The sequence below is a fragment of the Bombus pascuorum genome, chromosome 3 (assembly GCF_905332965.1).
Source record: "Bombus pascuorum chromosome 3, iyBomPasc1.1, whole genome shotgun sequence".
Lineage (NCBI taxonomy): Eukaryota > Metazoa > Arthropoda > Insecta > Hymenoptera > Apidae > Bombus > Bombus pascuorum.
In genome coordinates, this window is record NC_083490.1 from 2,457,010 (window position 1) to 2,480,173 (window position 23,164).

At 38.2% G+C, this 23,164-nt stretch overlaps 2 protein-coding genes across 5 annotated transcripts; one reads left to right on the top strand and one right to left on the bottom strand.

The window, feature by feature from the left end:
- Positions 1-91: 91 nt before the first annotated feature.
- On the top strand, positions 92-13,607 carry LOC132904945 (uncharacterized). Its single transcript, XM_060955798.1, has 6 exons — positions 92-967; positions 2,066-2,111; positions 3,000-3,230; positions 3,330-6,087; positions 6,229-6,460; positions 6,550-13,607. Exons 1-6 carry the CDS (start codon positions 911-913, stop codon positions 6,556-6,558), a joined length of 3,333 nt encoding a protein of 1,110 aa, XP_060811781.1. The 5' UTR covers positions 92-910; the 3' UTR covers positions 6,559-13,607.
- On the bottom strand, positions 13,067-23,136 carry LOC132904943 (serine/threonine-protein phosphatase 4 regulatory subunit 4-like). Of its 4 annotated transcripts, none has more exons than XM_060955790.1 (16): positions 22,913-23,136; positions 21,943-22,193; positions 21,758-21,831; positions 21,334-21,440; positions 20,921-21,150; positions 20,666-20,794; positions 20,489-20,595; positions 20,211-20,402; positions 19,979-20,137; positions 19,724-19,906; positions 19,196-19,642; positions 19,008-19,125; positions 18,888-18,930; positions 18,787-18,806; positions 18,657-18,702; positions 13,067-18,432 (listed from the first exon to the last, which is right to left on the bottom strand). In XM_060955790.1, exons 1-16 carry the CDS (start codon positions 22,951-22,953, stop codon positions 16,911-16,913), a joined length of 3,669 nt encoding a protein of 1,222 aa, XP_060811773.1. In that variant the 5' UTR covers positions 22,954-23,136; the 3' UTR covers positions 13,067-16,910. The 4 variants fall into 4 exon arrangements, with proteins under 4 accessions (XP_060811773.1, XP_060811775.1, XP_060811777.1 ...); XM_060955792.1 differs by having other exon boundaries at positions 13,067-18,045; positions 22,913-23,134; XM_060955794.1 differs by lacking the exons at positions 21,758-21,831; positions 22,913-23,136 and having other exon boundaries at positions 21,943-22,067.
- Positions 23,137-23,164: the final 28 nt, after the last annotated feature.

Here is a 23,164-nt window from a genome sequence, read left to right on the forward strand (position 1 = left end):
AATCAAATTACATTAAGTGCAACAATTTGATTTTAACTTTTACAGATAGATGAGATCAATTTACATTCTAAGCACATGTATTTCAAAATTTACACTTTCGACTACTATAATTTTTATCCAAATTTCGAATGTAATTTATGAGAAATTAATTATTATTACAACTACTGCTTCGAACTGTTGAATAGAATTTGTAGATATTTATATATGCATTTCGTAGGTTAAAAGGAATGTAGGGAGAACGCTGTGAAATTAATTCGGAAGACATAAACACAAAAGTTCACGAATTCAGCTTCTTAATTAATTTCTTTTACTAATGAAAATTCAGTACATCATGAAGTATAATATATGTAATATATAAATGGACCATCGTTTGCGAAAGCTTACAAATTTATGTCGAAATAACATAAGGATTAGGAAGTAATATGTGAACTTTTAATTCTTTAAATCCAGTTTCCTGTAGAGAATTCGAATCGTTAGCGCGAGAGCGGCGTGCGCCTGCTGTTGTAAACGGTACCCATCGATTCCAGCGGCGCTTGCGAAGAAAGTTTATCGAAGTAAAAAACGTAGATGCTACGCCACTGGACCAAAGTGCAGGGGAATGGATAATGTGCAGAATACGGTTTCGAAAGGGAGCAGGACCGCAGTAGTGCACGCAGCAAGTCAAGATTGTCAAGATGGATGCTCGGTGCCGTCGGTGCGGAGTATGGATTTTGCCGCGTGATTCGTAAACGAGAATTGTCATTGTTGTTCAGTGAGCAAAAAAGAAAAACGTGCGTCGGGAAGCATTGTTGTTCATGGTGTTCCAAGGTGTTCCATAGTGTCTCAGTATGCAGCGTTAAGTAAACGGAATGCTTTCATATAGTGATGAGAAAAGCACCTAAAAGCAGTGCGGTAGTAGCGGCCTTCTACAATGGTGGATAACAATTGTATTATCGAGGGAAACGTCAAATTTCGCGACGGCAAAAAGGTAAGTACTTTCGCTGGAATTTTTTCTCAGACACTTATCTTTTTTTTCATTTATCATCGAGGTATCCAATTAATATCAGCAGAATAATTGGTTAATTCAATATTCGTTAAAATAACATGGTTTAATATATCTCACAAATCTGTGTAATGTAATATTACACGATGCTCGTTCATATTCTCGCGAAGAAATTTAACGATGCTCCGCTCCGATAGATCATAATTCAAAGCAAACTCACGTTCATGTTTAATTATTCCAAAGTCACTTGAGTACGGTACAGTTTCAATAAAAAAATTATATAATGATGTAAGGATCTTGCGCTAACGCGCTCGTCAAACAGTTATATATACGTATATACATTGCATGTAAGGTGTATATGTATAAGCATTCATTGAATCAATGAAAAATATGAAAGTCAGAATTCAACTAAAATGTGATTAAATTTTGTCTCACACCATAAATTGTAGTAATATGTTGAAAACTGTGTTGTAAAAAAATTTATAATTTTATACATTCAATTAAAACTTTTCTACATAGTTAAATATTAATTAGCAGCCGTGCTTCATGTAGTAATTGAAAACTTGAATGTTTCAATGAGCCTGTCTTATTATCAAATATTTATTTCTTTATGCCCATTGAAATTTAAGTTCAATGGTGAAGTTTATTTGTCATGGACAAGAAGTCAAATTAAGGTATCCTGATTTGATTTCAATGAACATTACAACTTTTAAGTAGTTTGTTGAAGGCTTAAGGAAGTATTTAACGTGAAAGAAATGAAGAGCCACAAAGCCATAAAAAGCTAACTCATTTTCTTTTATTTACATTCAGGCACCAAAGAAATCATTCAGATGAGAAAGGGTAGGAAACTCTTTTATTTTTATCACAGGGGTACGGAGGGTCTGAATAGATTCAGGCAAATGTGTATTACATATGTATATGTTTCCCTGCATAATAAGTCTATGCAAACATGTAGCATACTAATATATGATATTCATGCATATGATTACTAGTCATGTTTGTCGACACTGTATCAAATGATATCAATTTAATAAAGCAATTATGTCTGTATTGAGTTGTTCAAAATTGTTTGTTGCATTACAGTGGAAATCAAGATGGTGTGTCATGAGGAAGTTGTCACCGGTTGCAGGTAAAAATGTGTTTTTTTATATTCTTTTAATGGACTTCATTTTTATTTTTACAATTAAGGAGTATACTTGATAAGGAATCACTTTGCCTTTTATGTCACCTACAGAAATATAAGCTATTATCACTAACATAAAACATGAGAAATCAACTGTAGATAGTAGACAGGAAGTGTTGGATATTTTATAGCACGTATCTCTGTTCTTGGTGTTAAAGATGAAAGCACTTCCCTTTTTATATAACATCTGTGCATTCCTCACAGTGAATCATTCTTGTGCACCATAAGAATGAGTCCCTTTAATCTTATCAATGCTGATAAAAAAAATGATAATGTTTGAGCTACAAGGAACAAGGGAATGCCAGATGTTGCAAACTGACCATAAAAAGCAATGCCAATTCTATTTCCTACCACATTCCTAATCATATCTCCTGAAAGAATTTCCTTACTTGTTATCAGCATAAAGAATCTCTCCCTCTGATTCTGTCCAAGGGTGGCAGCTGGCACATCTGTTATAGATTGACTAGCTGGAGAAACAAAAAATTTCCAAGAAGAGCTTTGCTTCTGGCAATAACCATTAATACCTGACCCTAGTAACTCGAGGATATTTTAAAACTTAGGGACACCAGTACCTCATAAATTTTCTTTAGGGAGAATTAGTTAAGAGTACATAGAAGGGTCTCAGAATGGATTTAGTGCGTTTCTACGTCTGTATAACTGTATTAATAGCATGTTGTGCTCGTCAGTTAGCGTGTGAAGCGTCGTTGACACATTTCGTTCGAACGATCTTCGATAAAAAGTACTCGTTAAAGAAATTTTTCATTAAAAAGTCTTCGACCGTTTGCATATTTCAAACAATGCACGTTGTTTAGAAAACGTTATACTCCTTTGTAGATTGTCTTCATTTACAACTTTACGGAGATAGCAAGGATCGATATAAGCAAGGTCAAACGAAAGCTTCATTAAGTTTGCAACATTTTCTCGGCGTGGAGAGTGGTTTCACTCTTGACAAGGAATCCAATACTATAGCTATAATATGCCAAGACGTGACGGTTGTTCTGGCTTTCGACACTAGAGAACGATTGATACAATGGCAAGTGAAAATCTCGAACAACTTGGGCGAAGGTATGCATCTTCGAAAAAAAAAAAAAAAAAAAAAATTACTTAAAAAAATCAGCAATAAAAAATTCACGATCTACCACAATATTTATTTTACTCCCACAGATCAGCAGTTCCTGATACTGATTTCCACGGTTCCATCGAAAGCGAAGCTCACAAATGGACCAGCACATTTACACATTCAAGATCGTCGTTTTTGCATCACCGTCGGCATACCTCCCAGATTAGTCGGTATTTGGGAAATCGCGCATCTGCGACGATATGGCGTGGTGGAAGGACGATTCTGCTTCGAGGGTGGTTCGAGATGCGGCCGAGGAGAAGGTCTTCACGTGCTGATAACGGATCAAGGAGAAGATATCGTGAAGATGCTGCAATTAGCGGCAGAGGGGAAGCTGACGAAAAAACGACCGGTTAGCAGAGAACAGATAGCGCAGGAGAGCCCGCGTCGTCAGTTCTCTCGATCGGAAACGAGGGCCAGCGATTTTTTCCCCTCGGCAGTTTACTCGTCCACATATGAAGAGCAGTGCGACAGCTGCAAGAACGAGAGCTCCCCCTATTGGTCGTCCACTGAGAGTAGGCAACAAACAGAGCTCGACAGGGATTACAGTAGCAGAGACACTGTCTCCGTGTCGGAATTGACCGATCAGCCAGGGGAATGGCGCAGCTGTTCTCTTACTCGTCAAGGTACATCCGCTCTCGAGAGATGCGCTAGTTGTATCAGCAAGCTAGGAACTGTATCGAAATCGTCGACTTTAGCCACCACGACTGGAGCAAGCAGTATAGGCAGTCCAGCAGGAACGATGAATAATTTTGGTTGCCATCTACAGCCACGTACGCTCGATCGGTTATCGTTATCCTCGTACAGTAGTAGCAGCCACGACAGTGACTATTCCAGTTCGCAGCAGATGGAATGTCACTGCTCGCAAAATTCAAAGAGCTCTCAACAACAAACGAGCGTTCATCGCGTGTCGCCAAGCCCTAGCGCGCTGCCACCGAGACCTCCGAAACCGTCCCAAAACACTGCCACGAAGAAGGTTAAGAAACCTCCTATGCCCTTGCCAAACGAACAAGTTTGCGTGCACTCGCGTAGCAAGCAGCAGCTGGTTGTACGAAATGCAACCGCGGCTGCTGGTCCTTACGAGAATTACGACGTACCCAAAACGATCTTGGGCCATCATATGCTGTTAGAACAAAGTTCCCAACCGGATCAGTATTACGACACGCCAAGGAAAATTAAAGAATGTCTAGCACTGCCAAAAACCTATCCTAATTACGATACGCCACAGGCGCCTCAAGCTGTGGTATTACAACAATGTGGTTGTCCGGCTAAACTCACCGTTCAATCTCCCAGATCCTCGGGATGTCCCTGCCAAAACATGATGAGTTGGGCTGGTTTTGTATTGCCGTACTGCAGGCGTGGAGCAGGAATCGAACCAACCGGTGTTGCCGTACATCCCGTGAAACTTTCTGGAGAAGGTAAGATGCCTGTTGTGAACGCGAGCGGGGAGATCGCGATTTACGCGACGGCGAAACGGCCGAAAAAGTCGGAGAAGTCGGAGAACGACGAAGACAAGAACAAAGACAATTGCGAATGCCCAGAGAACAGAACAAACAATTACGAGAACGTCGAGCCTGTTATCGACAGGCAACCCGAGTCCAAACAAACGAATTACGCGAACATAGACTTTACCCAATCTCTCGAACACTATGAAAACAGTAAAGATCTTTTAGCAAAGAGTGGAATTTCACAGGAGGAAATTGAGAAGTTTTCCAATCAAATTAAGGACGAGACATCCGAACCGCCCACAGAAGATTCGTCCAAGATATGCCAGAAATGTGGCCACGTTAAGGACCGGGAGAACGATTACTTAGTCATGGATCTCGAAAAGCAAACACCAAAGAAACCGTTCTCTGGATACCTACCGATGCAGCCAGCGCACAATGCTTGTTCAAAGGAGATTCTGTCGAGAATTTGTAGCGGTATAAAGAGCTCGAGTAACCCTGCGTTATCAGGTTCCGCGTTAAGCGAGGGAGGGAAAAAGAGATCCGATTCTGAATTTCGCGTTCCAGGTTCGGCGATGTTGTCTAGTCCGTACCTTAGACGCCGTTACCTGGAGGGAAATAGCGGGACAGAATCCAACGGGAACATCGGTCTATTGTTGAGAAAAAGATCTTATTCTGCGGAATCTGCACACTATTTGGACGATGAGAATCATACGTTCCCATCGACGTTGACCATTCACAAATGTTCCAGCGAAGCGGACAAAGCTTCCCTGGTTAGAGGGGAGAATCATTCGCCGTGCGTTAACTCAGAGGTCAAGATAAATCAAGATAGCGGGCAGATATCGATAACCTCACCTCAGCCGTCATTCATAAAAATTCGACGCTCCTCTTCCGTTCCATCCAAGACCGGTCACAATAGAGACTCTTCTAGTAGCAACGACTCAGGCGTTTCTACGGGATCTCTTAGTCACAGAACGGCGGAATTTGTCGAGTTCGAATTGTCATTGGCCCCATCGACGTCGGCGAGAAAGCAAAACGTGTTGTCAGTTTATAGGAAGAGTCCACCGCCTACGTGTTATCACAGCAGCCTACCAAGGAAGTCCAAGTCCAGCGATCCGCTTCGAGAGTTGTCGTTTCAGTTTCAAAAGATTAAGATTCCTACGAAATCCTCTTCAGCGGAAGCCGATATTCCCACGTGTTTACCTAAGGCCACGAAAGGATTCAATAGTCCAGGGGAAGTGTCTAATGCTCCCTATATCGACTCGCGAAGCACAAGCAGCGGTACATCCGATATGTCCGACTACATCGAGACACTGTCGTTGTCGTCCCACTCGTCATCCGATACGCCAGACAGTCTGAGGTAAGGTACTCGTGTAGAGAATGTAATTGTTACGTTTTCTTAGAGCTTCTTCGCCCTCTAGCGAAGAAACACCGACCAAGCGTAGAAGAGGTCATTAAGAAGAGAAGATGAATGCTCAGTCTTTTACTCGGTTTTTTGCAGACTGGGTGGCAGAGCAGTGGCAACGACGCTTCGTCCTCGCAGCGGGAAAGAGTATTACAAGATTGACAGAAGTATTCTTGTTGAGCAAGGAAGAACGTTGACGACGTCATCCGCCAATTACGCGAATATTACCCCGGTGCTTGAGAAAAGCGAGTCCCCTTCGCCTGGATACATGAGTAGCTCTCCCTTTGAACAGCCACAACCTACTCGTGAACACTTTTTGTTTCCCGATGTGAGTAGAATGATTAACGGAATTGTTGCATTACGATTACGCCAACTCTCTGTTAATAATTTATGCTTATTGTTTTATTATTTTTACAGGAAGCTTGAACATAGTAACACTGTTTGGCAAGAGAGTGGAAAACTTGAAGTTCCTAGGAATTCCAAACAAAACCAGTAAGAGTATTCATGGTAGAAATTATAATCGGGGCATCGTGACTGTTTACACTATACGCGGGTATCTAGTAACTGACCATTAACGCTTTTCGAAGCAGCACACGGTATGAAAGGTGCATTTCGTTAAACCGGGAAGAACGAGGATATCATCTTCCAGTGGTCCAAGGTACAGGAATCATAGTAAGGAATTTATTCAGGACGGTTATCTTTCTGCGTTCTTTATGTCTTTTTATGATAATGTCTTCTTACAAAGCGAACCCGCACAATCAAAAAAAACCTAACGGAGTTAGGGAGTTTTCGTAAGAGAATCTAGGTTCTAGCGTATAGTCGAAATGAAGTCAATATACAATTGAAATACTTCCTACAACGACTCAAACAATTTCTAAAATATGCTCAATAAGAAACTGTAATAGTTTGTATAGTAAGAATCCTGCCCTAGGATAAAAACAAATGTGTGCATCGTATACTTTATATGAGTATATCGTTTTTTGGATATGTTTTATTTTATATGAGTATACTTCTATATAGGGTATTGTACAGCGGTTAAACCAGAGGATTGCAATCAATGCATTCTGTGTTTATACTGGTTAACACGATACCATCAATTTACATTCTAAAATATACAACCAAAAGATAAAGCAGATGGAGAGAAAGAAAGAAAAGAAAATGCAATGAAAGTAGTCAGTTGCATAGCGTTCACAGGGTTTTCAAATCTTTACTAGTTATTTTCTAAAGGCTTAAGATAACATTTATATAGCCGTGAAATGGTCTTCTTTTTAACGAGATTTATACGGTGGATATCGTAGTCTCTGGGCAATCAAAGATGGCACTATGTATAGATTATAAACAAGATTTAAATAAGTCCTAAGGATACGCGAACTGATATAAAACTCGAATTATTTTTATTGAACATTTTAATGGTTCATGGGCAGACATTTTTATTCATAATCATTCTCGTCGTAATACGTTCCCATCTTTACACATTCATGTACATTCGATTTCATATGATTTTCCTATTAGATTTACGTAGATCTACGCAACGAATTAGTTCTTAGAATCATAATTGCAATATTATATTTCTCTTCTCATTTTTTATTCGTAATAGTAGCAAATGTACTTAAGATATTTTTTATTCGTACTTAAGATATATCTATGTCGTTTCGTATGCGCGAAGAACGTATATGTCTATGGAATTCTTTACGAAAAAAAGCGACAAAAAGATAAAAAAAAAGAAACGAAGAATATTTATTTTTACTTCAACGGTGCAGGATCTTTTTGATAATAAAAGTATATCGTAGACGATTAAGCGAGGGAGCTAGTACGACGTATCGGAGGGAAATCGAACTAGTTAGGCCTATTTTACGTCTGCACGGCTTCGGACTTTCTTTTGATCGTCATTAACAAAAATAAAAAAAAGATTGATTATATATGCGCGAGCTGTAATTGCGAGTTTTTTCATGGCATGCAATTTTTCTTGCTTATGTCGAAATCGCGCACGAAAAGCAATAAAAAAGAGAAATAAGAGAAAGAAATGCGCGCAAGGTTACGCGATCGTTAACAGAATCTTGCACCGAGGATAATCGAGTTTTGGAACGCGCTGGTCGGGCTGGTCGGGCTGGTCGATATTGATATTATGCAATGCAGTGATACTGAACGCAATAATAGAAATGCTAGGAGTTATATGGCCATTAAGAATGAAAAGAAAGAAAAGAGAGAAAGAGAGAGAGAGAGAGAGAGAAATGAAAGAATCGATATCGAGTGTTTTCGCAATTGAAATATATTAAAGCGGATTATTCTCTGTTTCATGTACATGTTACGCTCCGCGGAGTGGATAATCAAATCAGTATTCAGAATCAAAAAGATCAACGGTAACGTGGGTTTACCATGCGTATTAGAGGTTCATTGAACAATGTAAAGTTAACCGGGAATCATGATTCAACGACAATATAGCTTGTATTCCCACCCCCGTCACCCCTCTCCAACACTCAAGGAATTGTTTTCATCGAGCCGGAACAGGATTTGTAATATACGATAAATTGTAATAACTCTCTAACACTACTACGTCCGTCGATGATTTTTCGAGGTTATGTTCTGGTCTAACCTTTTTTTACTTTTTTCTATCAGAGCAATCGCAACTATCGCTGTAGCAACGCCACGCTTGTCCTTTTTATCACGCCGCGGTTTTTTGTAAGGATCCAAAGCGAAACGAGCCACGAGCAACTAGCTCTAAAGGCTGTTTCGCATACAGAGCGATTATGTATAAAGAATTATATACTTACAGTTGACTTTATAACGAATTGTAAAAGTATTAAAGTAGTATTAATCACAAGACTGAATGAAAAAAAAGAAAAGAGAGAAGAATGAAATAATAGTTGCTGTGTGATTAAATCGTAGGAAATATCTAAAGAAGCTAGATTTATATATCATTTTTTGTTCACGCGTGCGACTCCCTTCGAGCGCCATTTTCCGATTAACCATTTTTAATCAGGGAGACTCTCCTCTCCCTTTTATTTTCTACTCTGCATTCCGTGCATCGAACCTGTGTCTGTGTCTTCTATAATATCGTAGATATGGCGAGACGTAAACGCGAAAGAAAATAAAAGAAAAATACGGAAAAACAAAAATAAGGTTAGACGCTTATCGTGCTTGGCAAATTTGACAGGTACCAAGCCACGCTGCTCTGTCCAAGCTGTCCGAATTTCATATGCTTAATTACATTACGAGAAACACGTATTCTCCATACGAATGATTTATAGAACACGGCACGAAGGATGCTTGTCGAGCAAGAATCGTACGAATATTATTAAAACGTCAAGATTATCCGAACGTAGAATTAAATCGATCGACCTTTATATTTCTCTCGCGAGGGTCGTAGAGACCCGGAGGAAGTTGTTAGAATGTAACGTCGAGAAAAGGTATAATCTTTAAGATACAAGCTGACATTGTACCCCACGATTTTCCAGTAAATAGTGTATAATATTAAAAGGAATAATAGAGATGCGTGACGAGAGTGCGTCCACGGATTTATTACGCGACTCTATTATACGTTGCATCCGATGATTCCCAATCGAAAAGAACGAGTTTCGAAGCGATCAAAAAATGAAACGTCTCGACGAGAGTGTACCGTTTAACGTGATCGCTATTATCGATTCTACGTGGTGGCGTAAGAATTGGGAATCGGTTCTATGAACACATGCTAGTCAAAGTTAAGTACTATCGTAGCGATAATATATTTTTACTGTAAAAGGGACTATCGCGGACAGGTCGAAGGTTGAGCACGCGCCTCATTGTACGGAAGGGGCTCATTATTCGAGCGACAAAATCGCCAATTGAATCGTCTCTTTTTCTTTATCATTCCATTTATAGAAAAATATTCGATTGCGACGTACAACAATCGAATCGTATCGTGTAGTTACAAAGCTGTAGTAACGATTGCATTTATAATAAGATTTCTTAAATGCTAACAAGTAAGCTTCTAGTCAGCAAAGGATCAATCCGAAAAGTACGATGAACACAGAAGAATAATCAAATCGAGTTTCTCACACGTTTCCATACAACGTGTTCGATACTCTCTGATACGCTCTAGAAAAAACACGATCCCTCCAGGCATTCGAACGAGCTTGAGACGAGATGACGAGGAATTGCTGGAAGTCGTGAAGACGCGTGCCGGCCTTCGAGCCTCGAACAACCATATCTAAGAATTTACTAACGATATTATTGATCACGAATAGTGAGTAACGTTTTTCGAGGGTATTATATATAATATATATAATACATATATATATATATATATTATATATGCTCTGTTTATAATTTCTGTACATATAGTCGGTGTGTGGCATTAGCGTAACCAAGGTTTCTTTATTTTGTGATCCGAGAGAATCGCCGCTAGAGAAGATGAGGCACGACTTTTACTTAATGTATATACGAGATAATATACAGAAAGAAGAGAATGGAACGGCTCGAGAGGAGATTGAGAGATATCTATCTAGCGTGACGAAATGCGCTGAGATCGTCTTCGGTAACCATTAACGCGTTTCGATTGATTTCGCTCGCGCGTGACAATGCCGCTTCGTGTAATTGCACGTTCAACGATGGAATAATTGGTTCGCGAAAAACAAAGAGAGAAAGAGATTTAATGGCGGGGGAACCGCGAGCGGTCCGTATTGTCGTCGTCAGGGATTATTTATGCGATACGAGCAATCTGAAACGCTTTACCGCGCGTACACATATATACACATGTATACAAACAGAGGCACACGTACACACAGAGATATTGTAGCATACGAACGTCAGAGACAAAACCAAAAAGGTAAGAAGAGAGACAGATAGACTGGCGATATTTGTTCTCTCCGTGTGAATTTAAATCTGTCTTTTTTTTTTTAATGTGTGTGCAATGGTTTCGCGATCGGTTTTCGAGAGAAGAAACTAATCGCGAATCATTTGTACGTACACACGAACACAGATGCATAAGCAATCCGTTTCTCGTGACTATCGATGCTACCGACTCGACTCGAAAGTATTCTCGATTGCACGCGATCGTAGTAATTACGGGTAAAAACGGGGGAAGTGCAATCGAGAGGGACGCGCTGCGTCTTCCTACGCTCTTCGACTCTTACTTAACGCGTTCTCGTTTCTTCTTCTGCGATATCGTCGAGCCACCGATAAAAGGATATTTCAGTTCGACGAACTGTTAATGGCCGTTTGCTTCTTAAAGTATTCTTAAGGTACATCCTTCTTATATTTCGAGTATACGATCTCTGGTTCAATGATTCATGGTCGTACTTTTGACAGTACCATGAAAGTTACATGAAGTTTGTTATAACTCTATTGCGATTCTCGAATTTGTATATCTCGATCTTACATTCAGTTTCGCAAACGAAAATAGATCTTTGACGTTTGACGAAAATGGCTAACCTGAAATTACACTGGCAAACTTTTCTGTACTTTCTACGAACTTGATTTTTTAACGTTAGAAAAATACAACTCTCTATTGTAATTACATAGAATACGCAATACGGACAACAATTATTTACGCTGTCCCGATTAATTAGAAAATTACTCGACCAGTTATCATTCGACGAGATTCTCAATAAAATATTGATCTTTGATTTGTAATCTATCTACACTCTATCTATACTCGATTTAAATACGTTGCTTTTCTTCTTAATCGTTTTGAGAAGCTTTACGCGTACGATCCAACCGTCTCCGTGTGCCAGGTAAAGAAAAGAAAAGACGTTAAGCGCAAGAATGCGAGGGCTATTTCGACGAGACCGATAGCATCGAGTCACGAAGTCTCCTGTACATACTTCTGCCGCAGACAGTCTGCTGATCAGACGGACGATGATCGTGTGCAAATGAAAGAACGCTATAGATATAACGAAGTAACACGTTGGTTGCACGCGAGTCATTCCAAGCGAGCTGGTTCCGCGTAAACGATTCGCATGTGATGAATACCGTGCCATCTTTATTCAGCTATTATTTATAACCTTAAAATGGCACGCGTTAAGGCGTTAGATGTGTACTTACGTGAAAGAATCGGAAAGGGGAATGCGTGAATTCCACTAGACGATAAGGGCATACATTGCAAGAGCACCGAGAGAAGGAGAGAAAAGAAAAATGAGCAGATCGGAATCCGTTTACTTTGACAATCCGTTCTCGACATAAAACGAAAGAAAATATTCAGTTCGGACTGTTCGAATGTACTACAAAGGATTCGAAAGAACGATCCTCGTTTTAAGCGAAGATATCGTTCAAAGAAATAGAGAAAATTTTATATAAAGCCAATCGCGAGAAATCGTCCTTCGACAGTGTGCTTAAGTTCTACTCCCCCCCCCCCTTGAAAGAGTTCTACGAATTAGAAGAGGAAAATATATAGAATGGAAAGATGGTATTTTACAATTGTGAGACGGAAGGTGTTTGTTGTCGAGAATCTCGAGAAAATATTTAATATACATAAATGCCGCGTTTATTTTCGAAATCCTCATTATTATAGCGTAAACATCGACGCGTTTAAAGGCGCGACGATGAATTCGACGGATTAAAAGGAAAAAGAGCAAACGAAACGATAAAGCGACGGGAGCTTACGTACCGGGCCATAATCACACGTTTAGAACGCATTCCATCGAACGGTGAATGGAAATTTCCGATCGATTTATCTTTTTCGAAGTTTTTTATAATCAAGGTAAGCGGGTGCGTGTGAATGAGCGAGGATGATCGAAGACAAAAAAAAAAGGAAAAAAAAATTCATTATTACGTATTTCGTAAGTAAATTATAAAAGGAACTCATACACAGTTTGTAGCGACTCGAGTCACTGATTTATTAAGAAAGTAGAAGAAATAAAGAGATTAAAAAGAAATTCTCCGTTTACTTCTCCTTCTGCTTATTCCTTGATTTTTATAGGAAACAAATTATCGGGCGATAAGATCGTTAAGAGACGGGTTGTGTAACAAAAAAGGTTCGATTTATTGTTCGTAACGTATATTAAAACAGATGTATAATATCGACAGAGCCAATATAATCTACGATCGCGTTGTTCTTTAGTCTCTTCACATTTAACTAGATTTTTGTTTTGTTTCTTACAGGTATACCTCACAAAAATACACTTCTCTCTGTTTGTAACATTCCTTATTCTTTACGGGAGCAGTTACGAGTAATAAAAATATCGTTCGACGAATTTCATCGTTCATCATGCGCGACGTGAACGATTCTTCGCGTTATTTATTTGTTTCCTCTTTGTTCTCGCGTTTAAATATGTATCTTTATTTTACGTTACTTTATTTTTTTTGTTTGTCATCACAGATTACTCCTTCCCGAAAGAAACACGCAGGCCATAGCGTTCGATCTCTTTTTTTTCCCCTAACAGTTTCTAACGCGGTAAATTCAATTGACGCACGACGTGCTTCTTTTCTTTCTTTCTTTTTCGTTCGATGATTAACCACGCCATTGTTCGTTTTTTAATACGGTCGACGACCGACGTTTATCCAGGGTCGAAAAAATTCTATCTCTCGAGAGTACTCGACTTTTACGACGTTTACGTACGCGATATACGTAACAATGTGTATAATATATATAACAGTGTCAGCGATAAAAGCGCTCGTCCCTTTCTTTCTCATTTCTTCTCTTCTTTTTTTTTTTATCCTTTTCCTCTACGTATATAAAGAAACGAATACGTTAGATAACAATTACGTAAAACGAGCGTAGCACGAGTGTGTGTACTTCTTATATATAATATACTGCGTATTTTTTTTTTTTTTTACTTTCTGGCACAAAAGTTAATATTAACGTACACGGTAAGAGATCTGTACAAAAATAAGGAGCAGCATTTTAAGCGATTATTTCTTGGCGAAAATTCGACATTCGAGAAACTTTACTTTCTCCCTGCGTTTTCCTAGTTATCCTTCTAAACATGCCCGAGTAAACCTTCTTCGTTTTCTACTTTCGCTTGCTTTTCTTCGAACTGCGCCTCCCCGCGCTACGGCTGATCCTATAGTTGCACATTTAACAATTTGTTCAATTTTTGTTAAATCATGTATACTTAGCGTGTATATATATATATATAGTATATTCTAAGATTTCCTATAAAAAAGAAGTTTTTTTTTTCTCGTCGCATGGTTAACCAACAACCGTACGATTATGCGAAACACACACACACACACACACGCTCTTTCTATAAACTCAACGCGTCGTAGAACGATAGAAATTTCTATCGAAAAATGTCTGTACTCGATAGATACGAGTACCATCGGATCCGTGTTTGTCATTAGACTCGCGAAATCGTACGGCTGACGCTACCCTAAAGTTTCCTATAAAAATAATACAACAAGCTTCGCTATGTTATTATACATATATAAGTCGGTAGCCGTACGATCTTACAATTATAACAAAATAATTAATATCGTTACGCGGCAACAATCGATCGGTAAATTGCGTCTCTTTCTAGTCCCTAAGCGTAAAGAGTGTGATCTATTCTCGATGTTCGATAGCTTGTACAAGAAGAAAAAAAAAAAAAAAAAACTATATCATCCTGCTCGTAGACGGTAAAATCAAATAACGATTAACTGCTATATAGGCGAATCTCGCGTAAAACGGATTGACTAGCGATTATTCAAAAACGTTCTATATAAAATCGAGTTGTTATCCTCGGAAATACGATCGGAGAAACGAACGAAAGATGATGAGAGGTCGAAACTAGACGGACGAGCATCGAGCGTAACGAACGAGTTATTAATACGTATAAGAAGAATTAGTCGATGCCTCGATTCTCGAACAATATTTTTATATAAGTCTACTATATAACTACTGTAATCTTTCTTTATTCGAGCAACGTATCGAGACTGTGATATTAAATATCGGACGTGAATATCGTATTAGTTGCACGATACATGTATTTTGGGCGTTATTTTTCCAAGTTTCACCGTAAATTCATCGTTCGACGGTACGGTCACCCTCTTCTCAGGCGTTGAAGTCTCCAGCGTCTATTCAATGGCACTTGCACTGTGAAGCTTACATGGTATATGTACATGATACAAGTACATAATGCCTTTAAGGGTTTGTACGTTGATACTTAATCGTATCGTTTAGATAACATCTTTGGCTTCGAAGCGTCTTATTATCCTTCGTTTCAATTCTTTTCATTCTTCATCCCAAAATACATTTATTAAAAGCTCAATGAAAATATTCTGCGAAGATATTATACGTGCTCTTCCTATACTGTACACCTCTTGTCGTTATCTCTTTCCATGATAAATTTATTAACTTTTCTTCCCTCTCTCGATGCTATTTTATTAATTAGACATTCGCTAAATCGTCTTGGTCAGTCTATGTACATATATATATATATATATATTAATATATGCGTGATTTTTCTCTGTAAGACTGTATGATATTTTCGTAGATATTTCTCGTTTTAAGACACAACAGTAACTCCAGTCCGCTATATAAGAGAATAATTATAATCGTTCAACGTGTTTAGAGGGAATCGGGGAATCGAGAATCCCTAAAGTTGCGCTCAAAAAGATTTTGTTTTTTTTGTTGTTTTTTTTTTCGTTTCTCGTCAGTTCGCTTCTTCTTCGAATAAAAATTAATCATTCGTGTCGATGTTTGTAAATAAATCGAAAATTACGATAACTAGTGTACAACGGTCTCTACGCAACGCGATACAATAATGGAAAACGATTAAATTAATATAACGCTGTCTCTTACAAATAACGTATAATACGTACGCGAATCTACGTATACTGTACCAAGCTGGTTCTCTGTAAATTCATGCTATATTAAAAAAGGTCATAAAAATTGCGGTAAAAGGTCCTAGTAAAAACTTATCTACCTTCGTTAAATGAATTCGTTGAAAGGAAGATAACGATAACGGAAAAAAAGCGAAATACAAAAATCGTATCGAACGTTTAAAAAACGCCATTTCACGGACGTTGGAAAACGAGAGTTGCTTTTTATAACTATTCAAGACTAGACCTACAATTGGCTACTGAGATAATTAAACTATATCTTTCGTTATCTCTTTTGTATAGTTTCCTAAATGCAATAATCTATTAGAATATATTCAATTAGCGAGTGAACTTTGATAGAGCAATACGTATTAGATATGCAGCTATAAAATTAAAGTGCAAAATAGTCTTATTTTTTACTCTTACGAACTGCGATACGGCATCGTCTAATAAAACAGTCTTCCAACTCAAGCATGCGTGTCCGTACAACTTGTACAAACGCTAAAACACGCGATGCATCTTTCCAAACGATACATCGAAAGATAAATTTGTTCTTTTATAATTTAACACGAGAATACTTTGGACAAGATAAAGTAACTAAAAAACTATCTTGTGTAAAGCACGCGTTAATGGTAATAAATGAGATATCGCAAAAGTTCTATCCCTTGGCCTCTTTTACCTTTTACCAATTGTACGCAAATAGAAAAATTCATCGTTGAACTCGTTAATAAAAAGTGAGAAATGTACAAGGCCGTGTGAAGAAAACGATCGTCAACTACGGACGAAACGAAGCTAGTCGAGACAACCTCGTAACAGTTTCTAAATACGTCGTTATCTCGTCAAAGAGAACGTAGACTTTGCGAACTTCAGATTTTCTAAAAGATCAAAATGCACAAAATAAAAAGCATCCTACGAAACTTTCTATCTTTCCGACACACGACATGTTTGCAATTATAATATGCGAACCAGCACATACAGTTATTTTCTTTTTTTCCCCCCTCCTTTGATGAGGAGATGGAGATTTTAATTTCTCGATACCTTAAATGCGTTCTGTATTTACACTAATACAATTGGTACTCCTCGAACTTTCGGCACAACTTGTCGATCTCGTCGTACCTTAATTGCGAACCTACGGGGCTGGAAGCCCTGGTAGCTGGTGCGGTTCTACTACGACGTACAAAATTTCTTAAGGGTATTTTACTATGTCCCTGATTATGATTCACGTCTAAGGTGGAATATCGTCTTAGAGCCCGGCTTAAACGTTCTGAAGGTGTATAGTCGACCACGTCCAAACTATGCTGAGCCTTCAAGATAGGCTTAGTGTCTTTCGTATCCAGCATCTTTAAACTAAAATTCGCAGAGTGTCGTTTAGTCCTGTCCAGCATACACTTTGACTGTATGATTTTGGGCTTGTCTTTGTCCATTATCAGCGAGTTCCGCCGTTTCATCTTATCGTCCATCGACCTATCCTGATTTACGCTGAACCCGAACCTAGATCTCATCAGATGCCCAAGATATAACGGATCCTTCTTGTCGAGCTGTTGATTCTCCTTCACTAAACTCAAGCCATCCTCGTAATCGATCGATCGTAATCTTATACCTTTCGCTTGATTAGTTCCGTTGGTTCTCCGTTTTATACCATCCTCGTACTCGGCGGAGAGATTTCTCTTGGGCTTTCCCTTGTCGAAATTGGCGGAGTTCCTTTTAGCTCTGTCCAACGTGCACTTTGACTGCACGACTTTCGGCTTGTCTTTATCCATTATCAACGAATTTCGTCGTTTCATCTTGTCGTCCAACGTTCTCTCCTGATTCACACCGAATCCAAATCTAGATCTCATCAAAGGGCCAACGTATACTGGATCCTTTTTACCCAGCTGTTGATTTTCTTTTACCAGTCTCAATCCGTCCTCGCAATCGATGGAAGTTCTGACATCGTCCGACTGATCGGCATTCGTTCTTCGTTTCATGCAATCTTCGTATTCAACGGAGGAGTTTCTCTTAGGCTTCCCCTTGTCGAAATTCATACTGGTAGGCCGAGCATGATTCACGTTGAACGAAGTTCTTCTCTTACCAAACATGGAATCTTGCAGATGCGGTATCTTAGAGGTGCTTTGAGAGAACTGCACCGGTATCCTGATACCAGCGTCCACCAGGAATTCGTCGTCTGACAGCATTACCGGTATCTCCGGCATAGAGCTACAAGGCCAACAAGAGTTATAGTGAGCTGCAAGCGTTCTTACAGTGGCAGTGTCCTTGCTGGCAATGTTAGTGGAAAACTCGCGGGCGTAATCTCGGGTTAGTAGGAAATTTTGCTGCGATCTTCGCCGGTTCTCTCTCATGATCGCCAAGAAGACAGACCTCGCGTAATCGGACGAGGGACAAGAATGGAAAGCATATTCTTCCGCATAATCGCATTCGCACGTTTCCGGCCACAATATAAATGGCAATGCTAATTTCGATCGACTCTGCTGAGCCTTTTGCGTTAGATAATCACTGCACGATCCATTGTCAAAGTTAGTATGGGTTGTACTAATGTTTGAGTTGGTATGCCCTATTCTTTCCCAAGGGTGTGTTAGTTGAATTCTGTTAGATGCAAAGCATGCAGAATTTGATATTAGGTTTTGCACGATATCGTTAGTAAACTAAGAAAGATAGTGAGATTTAACTCTACTTTTTCATCGGTTCTAAAAAATCTATCTCTTCTATTCTCGAATATTACTGTTATATTAGACGTTAGCATCATGCTTAAAATTAAAGTTAGTTTTATTTGTATATGCGAGGAATAAGTAGATATGTAATTTATGTACCTCGCTTTTGATCCGTCGCTTGATTGGCGAGGTGAGCCTATGCTATCTGTAATAAATATTACTAATTTTAATCATTGTTGTGAAAAATATTTTATATATATAATCGGTGGTAACGAAAGCGAATATTTACCTTTCGATGATGTTTGCGGCCTGGACAAAAAGAACAGAATAAATTAGTTCAAAATTTCATAGGAAAATCATTAGACATTCAAATTATAAAGTATAACTCACATCGTTTTTGATGAGGAATCGGCAGTCGAATTTCGCCATCCCCCTACAATTACAGTATTCCAAATATTCAATCCGTAAATAATAAGAATTGCCATAATTAGGAAATTTATCTTCGCGTACCTTTCTTTATTGTAGCACCTCCGCCTGGAGATTTCCCATTTGCTATTCCTGATAATCTTTTTTCTTCCTCTAACTTTCTAATATCTTCGGTGCCTTGTTTTGAAACTGCTCCAGATGCCTGAAACAAAGTATTTTATGCAAACACAATTCGCTAACAATAAAAGTGAATTATACTGAATATTACTTACACCTCGACCTTCGTATTTAAGCGATATATCATCCAATTTTTTTATAACGGATGACAGCTCGGCTAGTACATCTCTGTCCTTTTCGCTATTTATCAAATGCGTTATAGTTGATTCTAACAAAGTTAATAATTTTTTATCGGCCGGCATCCGCAGCATACTTTTTAACTGAGGCAACAGAGAAATTACTTTCATTCTTATGTTAGCTACAGAATCTTCTGCCAAGTTCAATAAAGCAGTAAAAAAATGTTCCTTGAAATACGCAGAAGAGAAAATTTCCAAAGCCTCTATCATCATACGAACAAACATCATTCTCACATAACAATTCGGATTACTAGCCAAATCTGAATACAATTTGCTACGAAGTTCTACCCTTTGCATAGGTTTCATGTTATAACGTAAAAGGAAAAGATATAGAGTTCCTGCGGAGAGTCGAACGGGTATTGGCCTCTGCAAGTTAAAAATAGCATTGAAATTTAATTATGTCATATATTTTGGTAAAAATGAAACACGAGTATTTCTAAAACTTACAGCGTGTAATATTCTAAAAAAGGCCATTGGCACAAAATACGAATATATAAAGTCACTTGGGAAGTATTTAGGCAATATCTCAAGTTGCGAATGCATCGAAGACACTAATCTCCAGTTATGTGTAGCTGCTATTTCCGACTCACATTTCAATAGAGCTCTACCAATTTCCATAACAGTGGAATCCTGCAGTCGACAAACAGATTAATATAAATAGAGCAAATATATTTTGTCCAATTATAGAAAACGCATACAAACCATTTTATCTACTCCAATAATTTGACTTTCAGCCAAGCAATCAAGCGTTAATCCTATATGAGGAATTAAACCTTGTAAAACTTCTTCAGAGTTATCTTTCAATAATTTTATTAGATCTGTTTTTATTCGTCCACTTTTTGGACCTAACACCTTGGCCACCTGCATGGTAAATTACGATTGTTAGTAAAAAGTTATACATCCCAATTTCATATTCCGATCGAAAAAGTCTTACTTCATGGATTCCACACGCTACAGTTCTCCGAACCAAATAATAGTGATCACTCGCCAATGCAGTGAACGTAACAAGTAATGCATCTGTATCATCCACGGAATTTGATACAAAGATGAACATCGCTGGCAAATTAAACGCGCAACATCTTCTGCATTCTACATATTTTTCATCTTCGTCAAAATTAATATTCATCTAGAAAGGTGTAAATTTATGGAGAAACTTCATTAGAAAACACATTCGATTTTATCAGAGTCTATATCGTATTCGTACACACTTACAAATGGAAGATGAGGTTTAGATTCTTTTTTCATTAAAACAATACCCATTTGTGCAAGTTGTTGAAAATATTTTAAGAACCATGTTTTTTCCGTAGGTAATAAGCATGCTAAAATATCAATCGTACATCAATTCATTGCGATCGTGAAAGTAAAATTTAAATTCATAAGAGATCTTACTTTCTAGGCCGAGTACAATTTTTCCAAATTCTTGGGCAATGACGCATATCACGTTATCGTCTGACTGTACAGATTGTGTATTTTCACATAATTTTTTAACAAGTGGCACTATGGTAGTTTTTATAGTATCTGTAAAATAATTATAACTACGTTGCATCGCGTTCTTAAAAAACTTGCGTCCAAAAATTAATCGAGACATATTTTACTACAAAAATCTTGGAATGCTTACGATGCACAACTAGTTACTAAGCATACCTTCCTGAAGATGAGGTAGCAAATATGCTATTGTTTGTACAGAGGCGCATCTTACATTGCTTTCTTCGTCGCTTGCTAATTCTACGAAAGATGGTAGCAAAGCAGATTTTACAGACTCAGCACCAAGGCCTTCGGCAACAAAACGTAGCTGCAAGCAGATACTAGCTCGTACTTCGCTATTTACATCCTGACAGAGGGAGTGTACCATTGGTAGAACTTCCTTCTGTATCCTGACAACAATTTCAATACGTATACTTATTTAATGACTTTATTGAGAAACAATTGTCTTTTGACATATGTTGCATACTATTCAATTTCTGTATGTTTAATCTGTCATTCAAGAATATAGCGTTTAAAAGTTGATACCCTCGACAACAAAAATATCAGATTTTGATAAGATGAAACATACTCACAGAGCAGATTCAAATCTTGTACAAATCTTTCCTAATATCTTGCTGCATATTATCCTGGAGTGGATAGGTTGTGACAATTGCCCTTTGCTTACAGTCAATGGCAGAATCTGTATAATTTTATTTCTATTATCATCCGGATGATGTTAGTTATTATATTTGAGTATGTTCAAGTTTCAAAAAATATTTGTATCATTAAGGCTATGTTAAATACATAGCATCTCTTTGCAACATATGAGTTTTGATAGAGTACTTGATGCTCAGTCCAATGCCAGGTAACCAAGTAACATAAAATAAATCAACCTAATTACCGATCTACCATAATCATATTGTAAGGTTGCATATGTGCTACAAAAATTACGATACATTTGCCCTTCTAAATAACAAAGTTTTCTGAATATCAATTTCTAAGATCATCTATACAAACCTGCTTTCTTATGACTTCTACCGGCAGTAACTCTATCACATCCAGTAAGGTCTCCAGCCATGCATGACAGATAACTTTAAATGTACATATATACATGTTTAGTTACATGGAATAATACCAAATGCATGAAACTGTCGATTTAACTAGCAACTCTAATTATACAAGAGCAAACAGAATTTCTTTACCTGGATCACGCTTTTCGAGGGAATCTAAGATACTTTGAAGGAATGTTCGACTGAAGACATTATGGTTCACAAGTTTCTGCTCTAGGATCGTTTTGAACGTTGTTGAAGCTGCAATATGGAATTCCGTGGATGCTGTAGCCAATGACTGCTGCACTTTTGGTATCACGCGTGTTATACATGATTCTGAGTCTGTGGCTAAGAGGCTTGGTAATGTTTGTATAAAATTGAGTTTTTGAATTTCATCGCCTTTCCTGCAATAATTATGGACATAACAGCAAATAACGCAAAAACGACAGTCGTATTAACAAAGATAGATAATGATGAAAACAACACATTTTTAAATATTAATATTATTTATTATTACAAATATATTAACTACGATATAAATTAACACGGCAACAATATATTTAAGAAGTATAAAATTTTCTGAAATCGTTAAATTTATAAAAACGATCCCGTCATCCTCGCGTTATTCTTTTTTAAATGCATGCAACCTCCAAGGACAGGAATCTTTACATAACATATCCTTTTCGAGCATGTGACAATGTTTTCACTGGTACAACGTGCACGATTCTTAAAGTTTTTATTTCATCGTAAATCCTCATTGTTACAACAAAACACTCGTTATTACGACATCGCTATGCAAAGAGGAAAAAAAGACAATCGATAATACTGTCAAATCTTCGAACAACCTACACCTTGAAATCTTATTACTTCGAACGAAGTCTTTAGCTAACTGTTTATCGGTTACTCGTAGAATGTCACTTCTTCCGAGTGTCTTTAAAGGACTATAATTAGCAACGCTTAGACGACAGAACGGTATACTCCTCGAACGACGCTGCGTTATTTTTAGAAACCATGCATGGGTTCGAACGAAAGGGAAACAGTCGTGAGAACGAGAGAAGACGGGCGCGACAACTGCGAGAAAGATTCACTAGCTAAAAAACCATTCTCTATTTCGGCCACTTACCGTGGAGATGTGCTCTTGTACAGAGCTTCCTCTTGCAACATTTTCAAAGCGCATTTTATTCAACGATCGCACGAGAAAGCAGCGAGGACCGATATACTAATTTCTTTACGTGGACGACGATACACGCGTACGCACTCTCATGACGCACTTGACGCAATAAAAACAACACGACCGAACGTAGATGACAACTAAACTGGGCTCTGACTCCAAGGTATCGATTATATGTGACTTGTCCTACGAGACAGCGAGCAA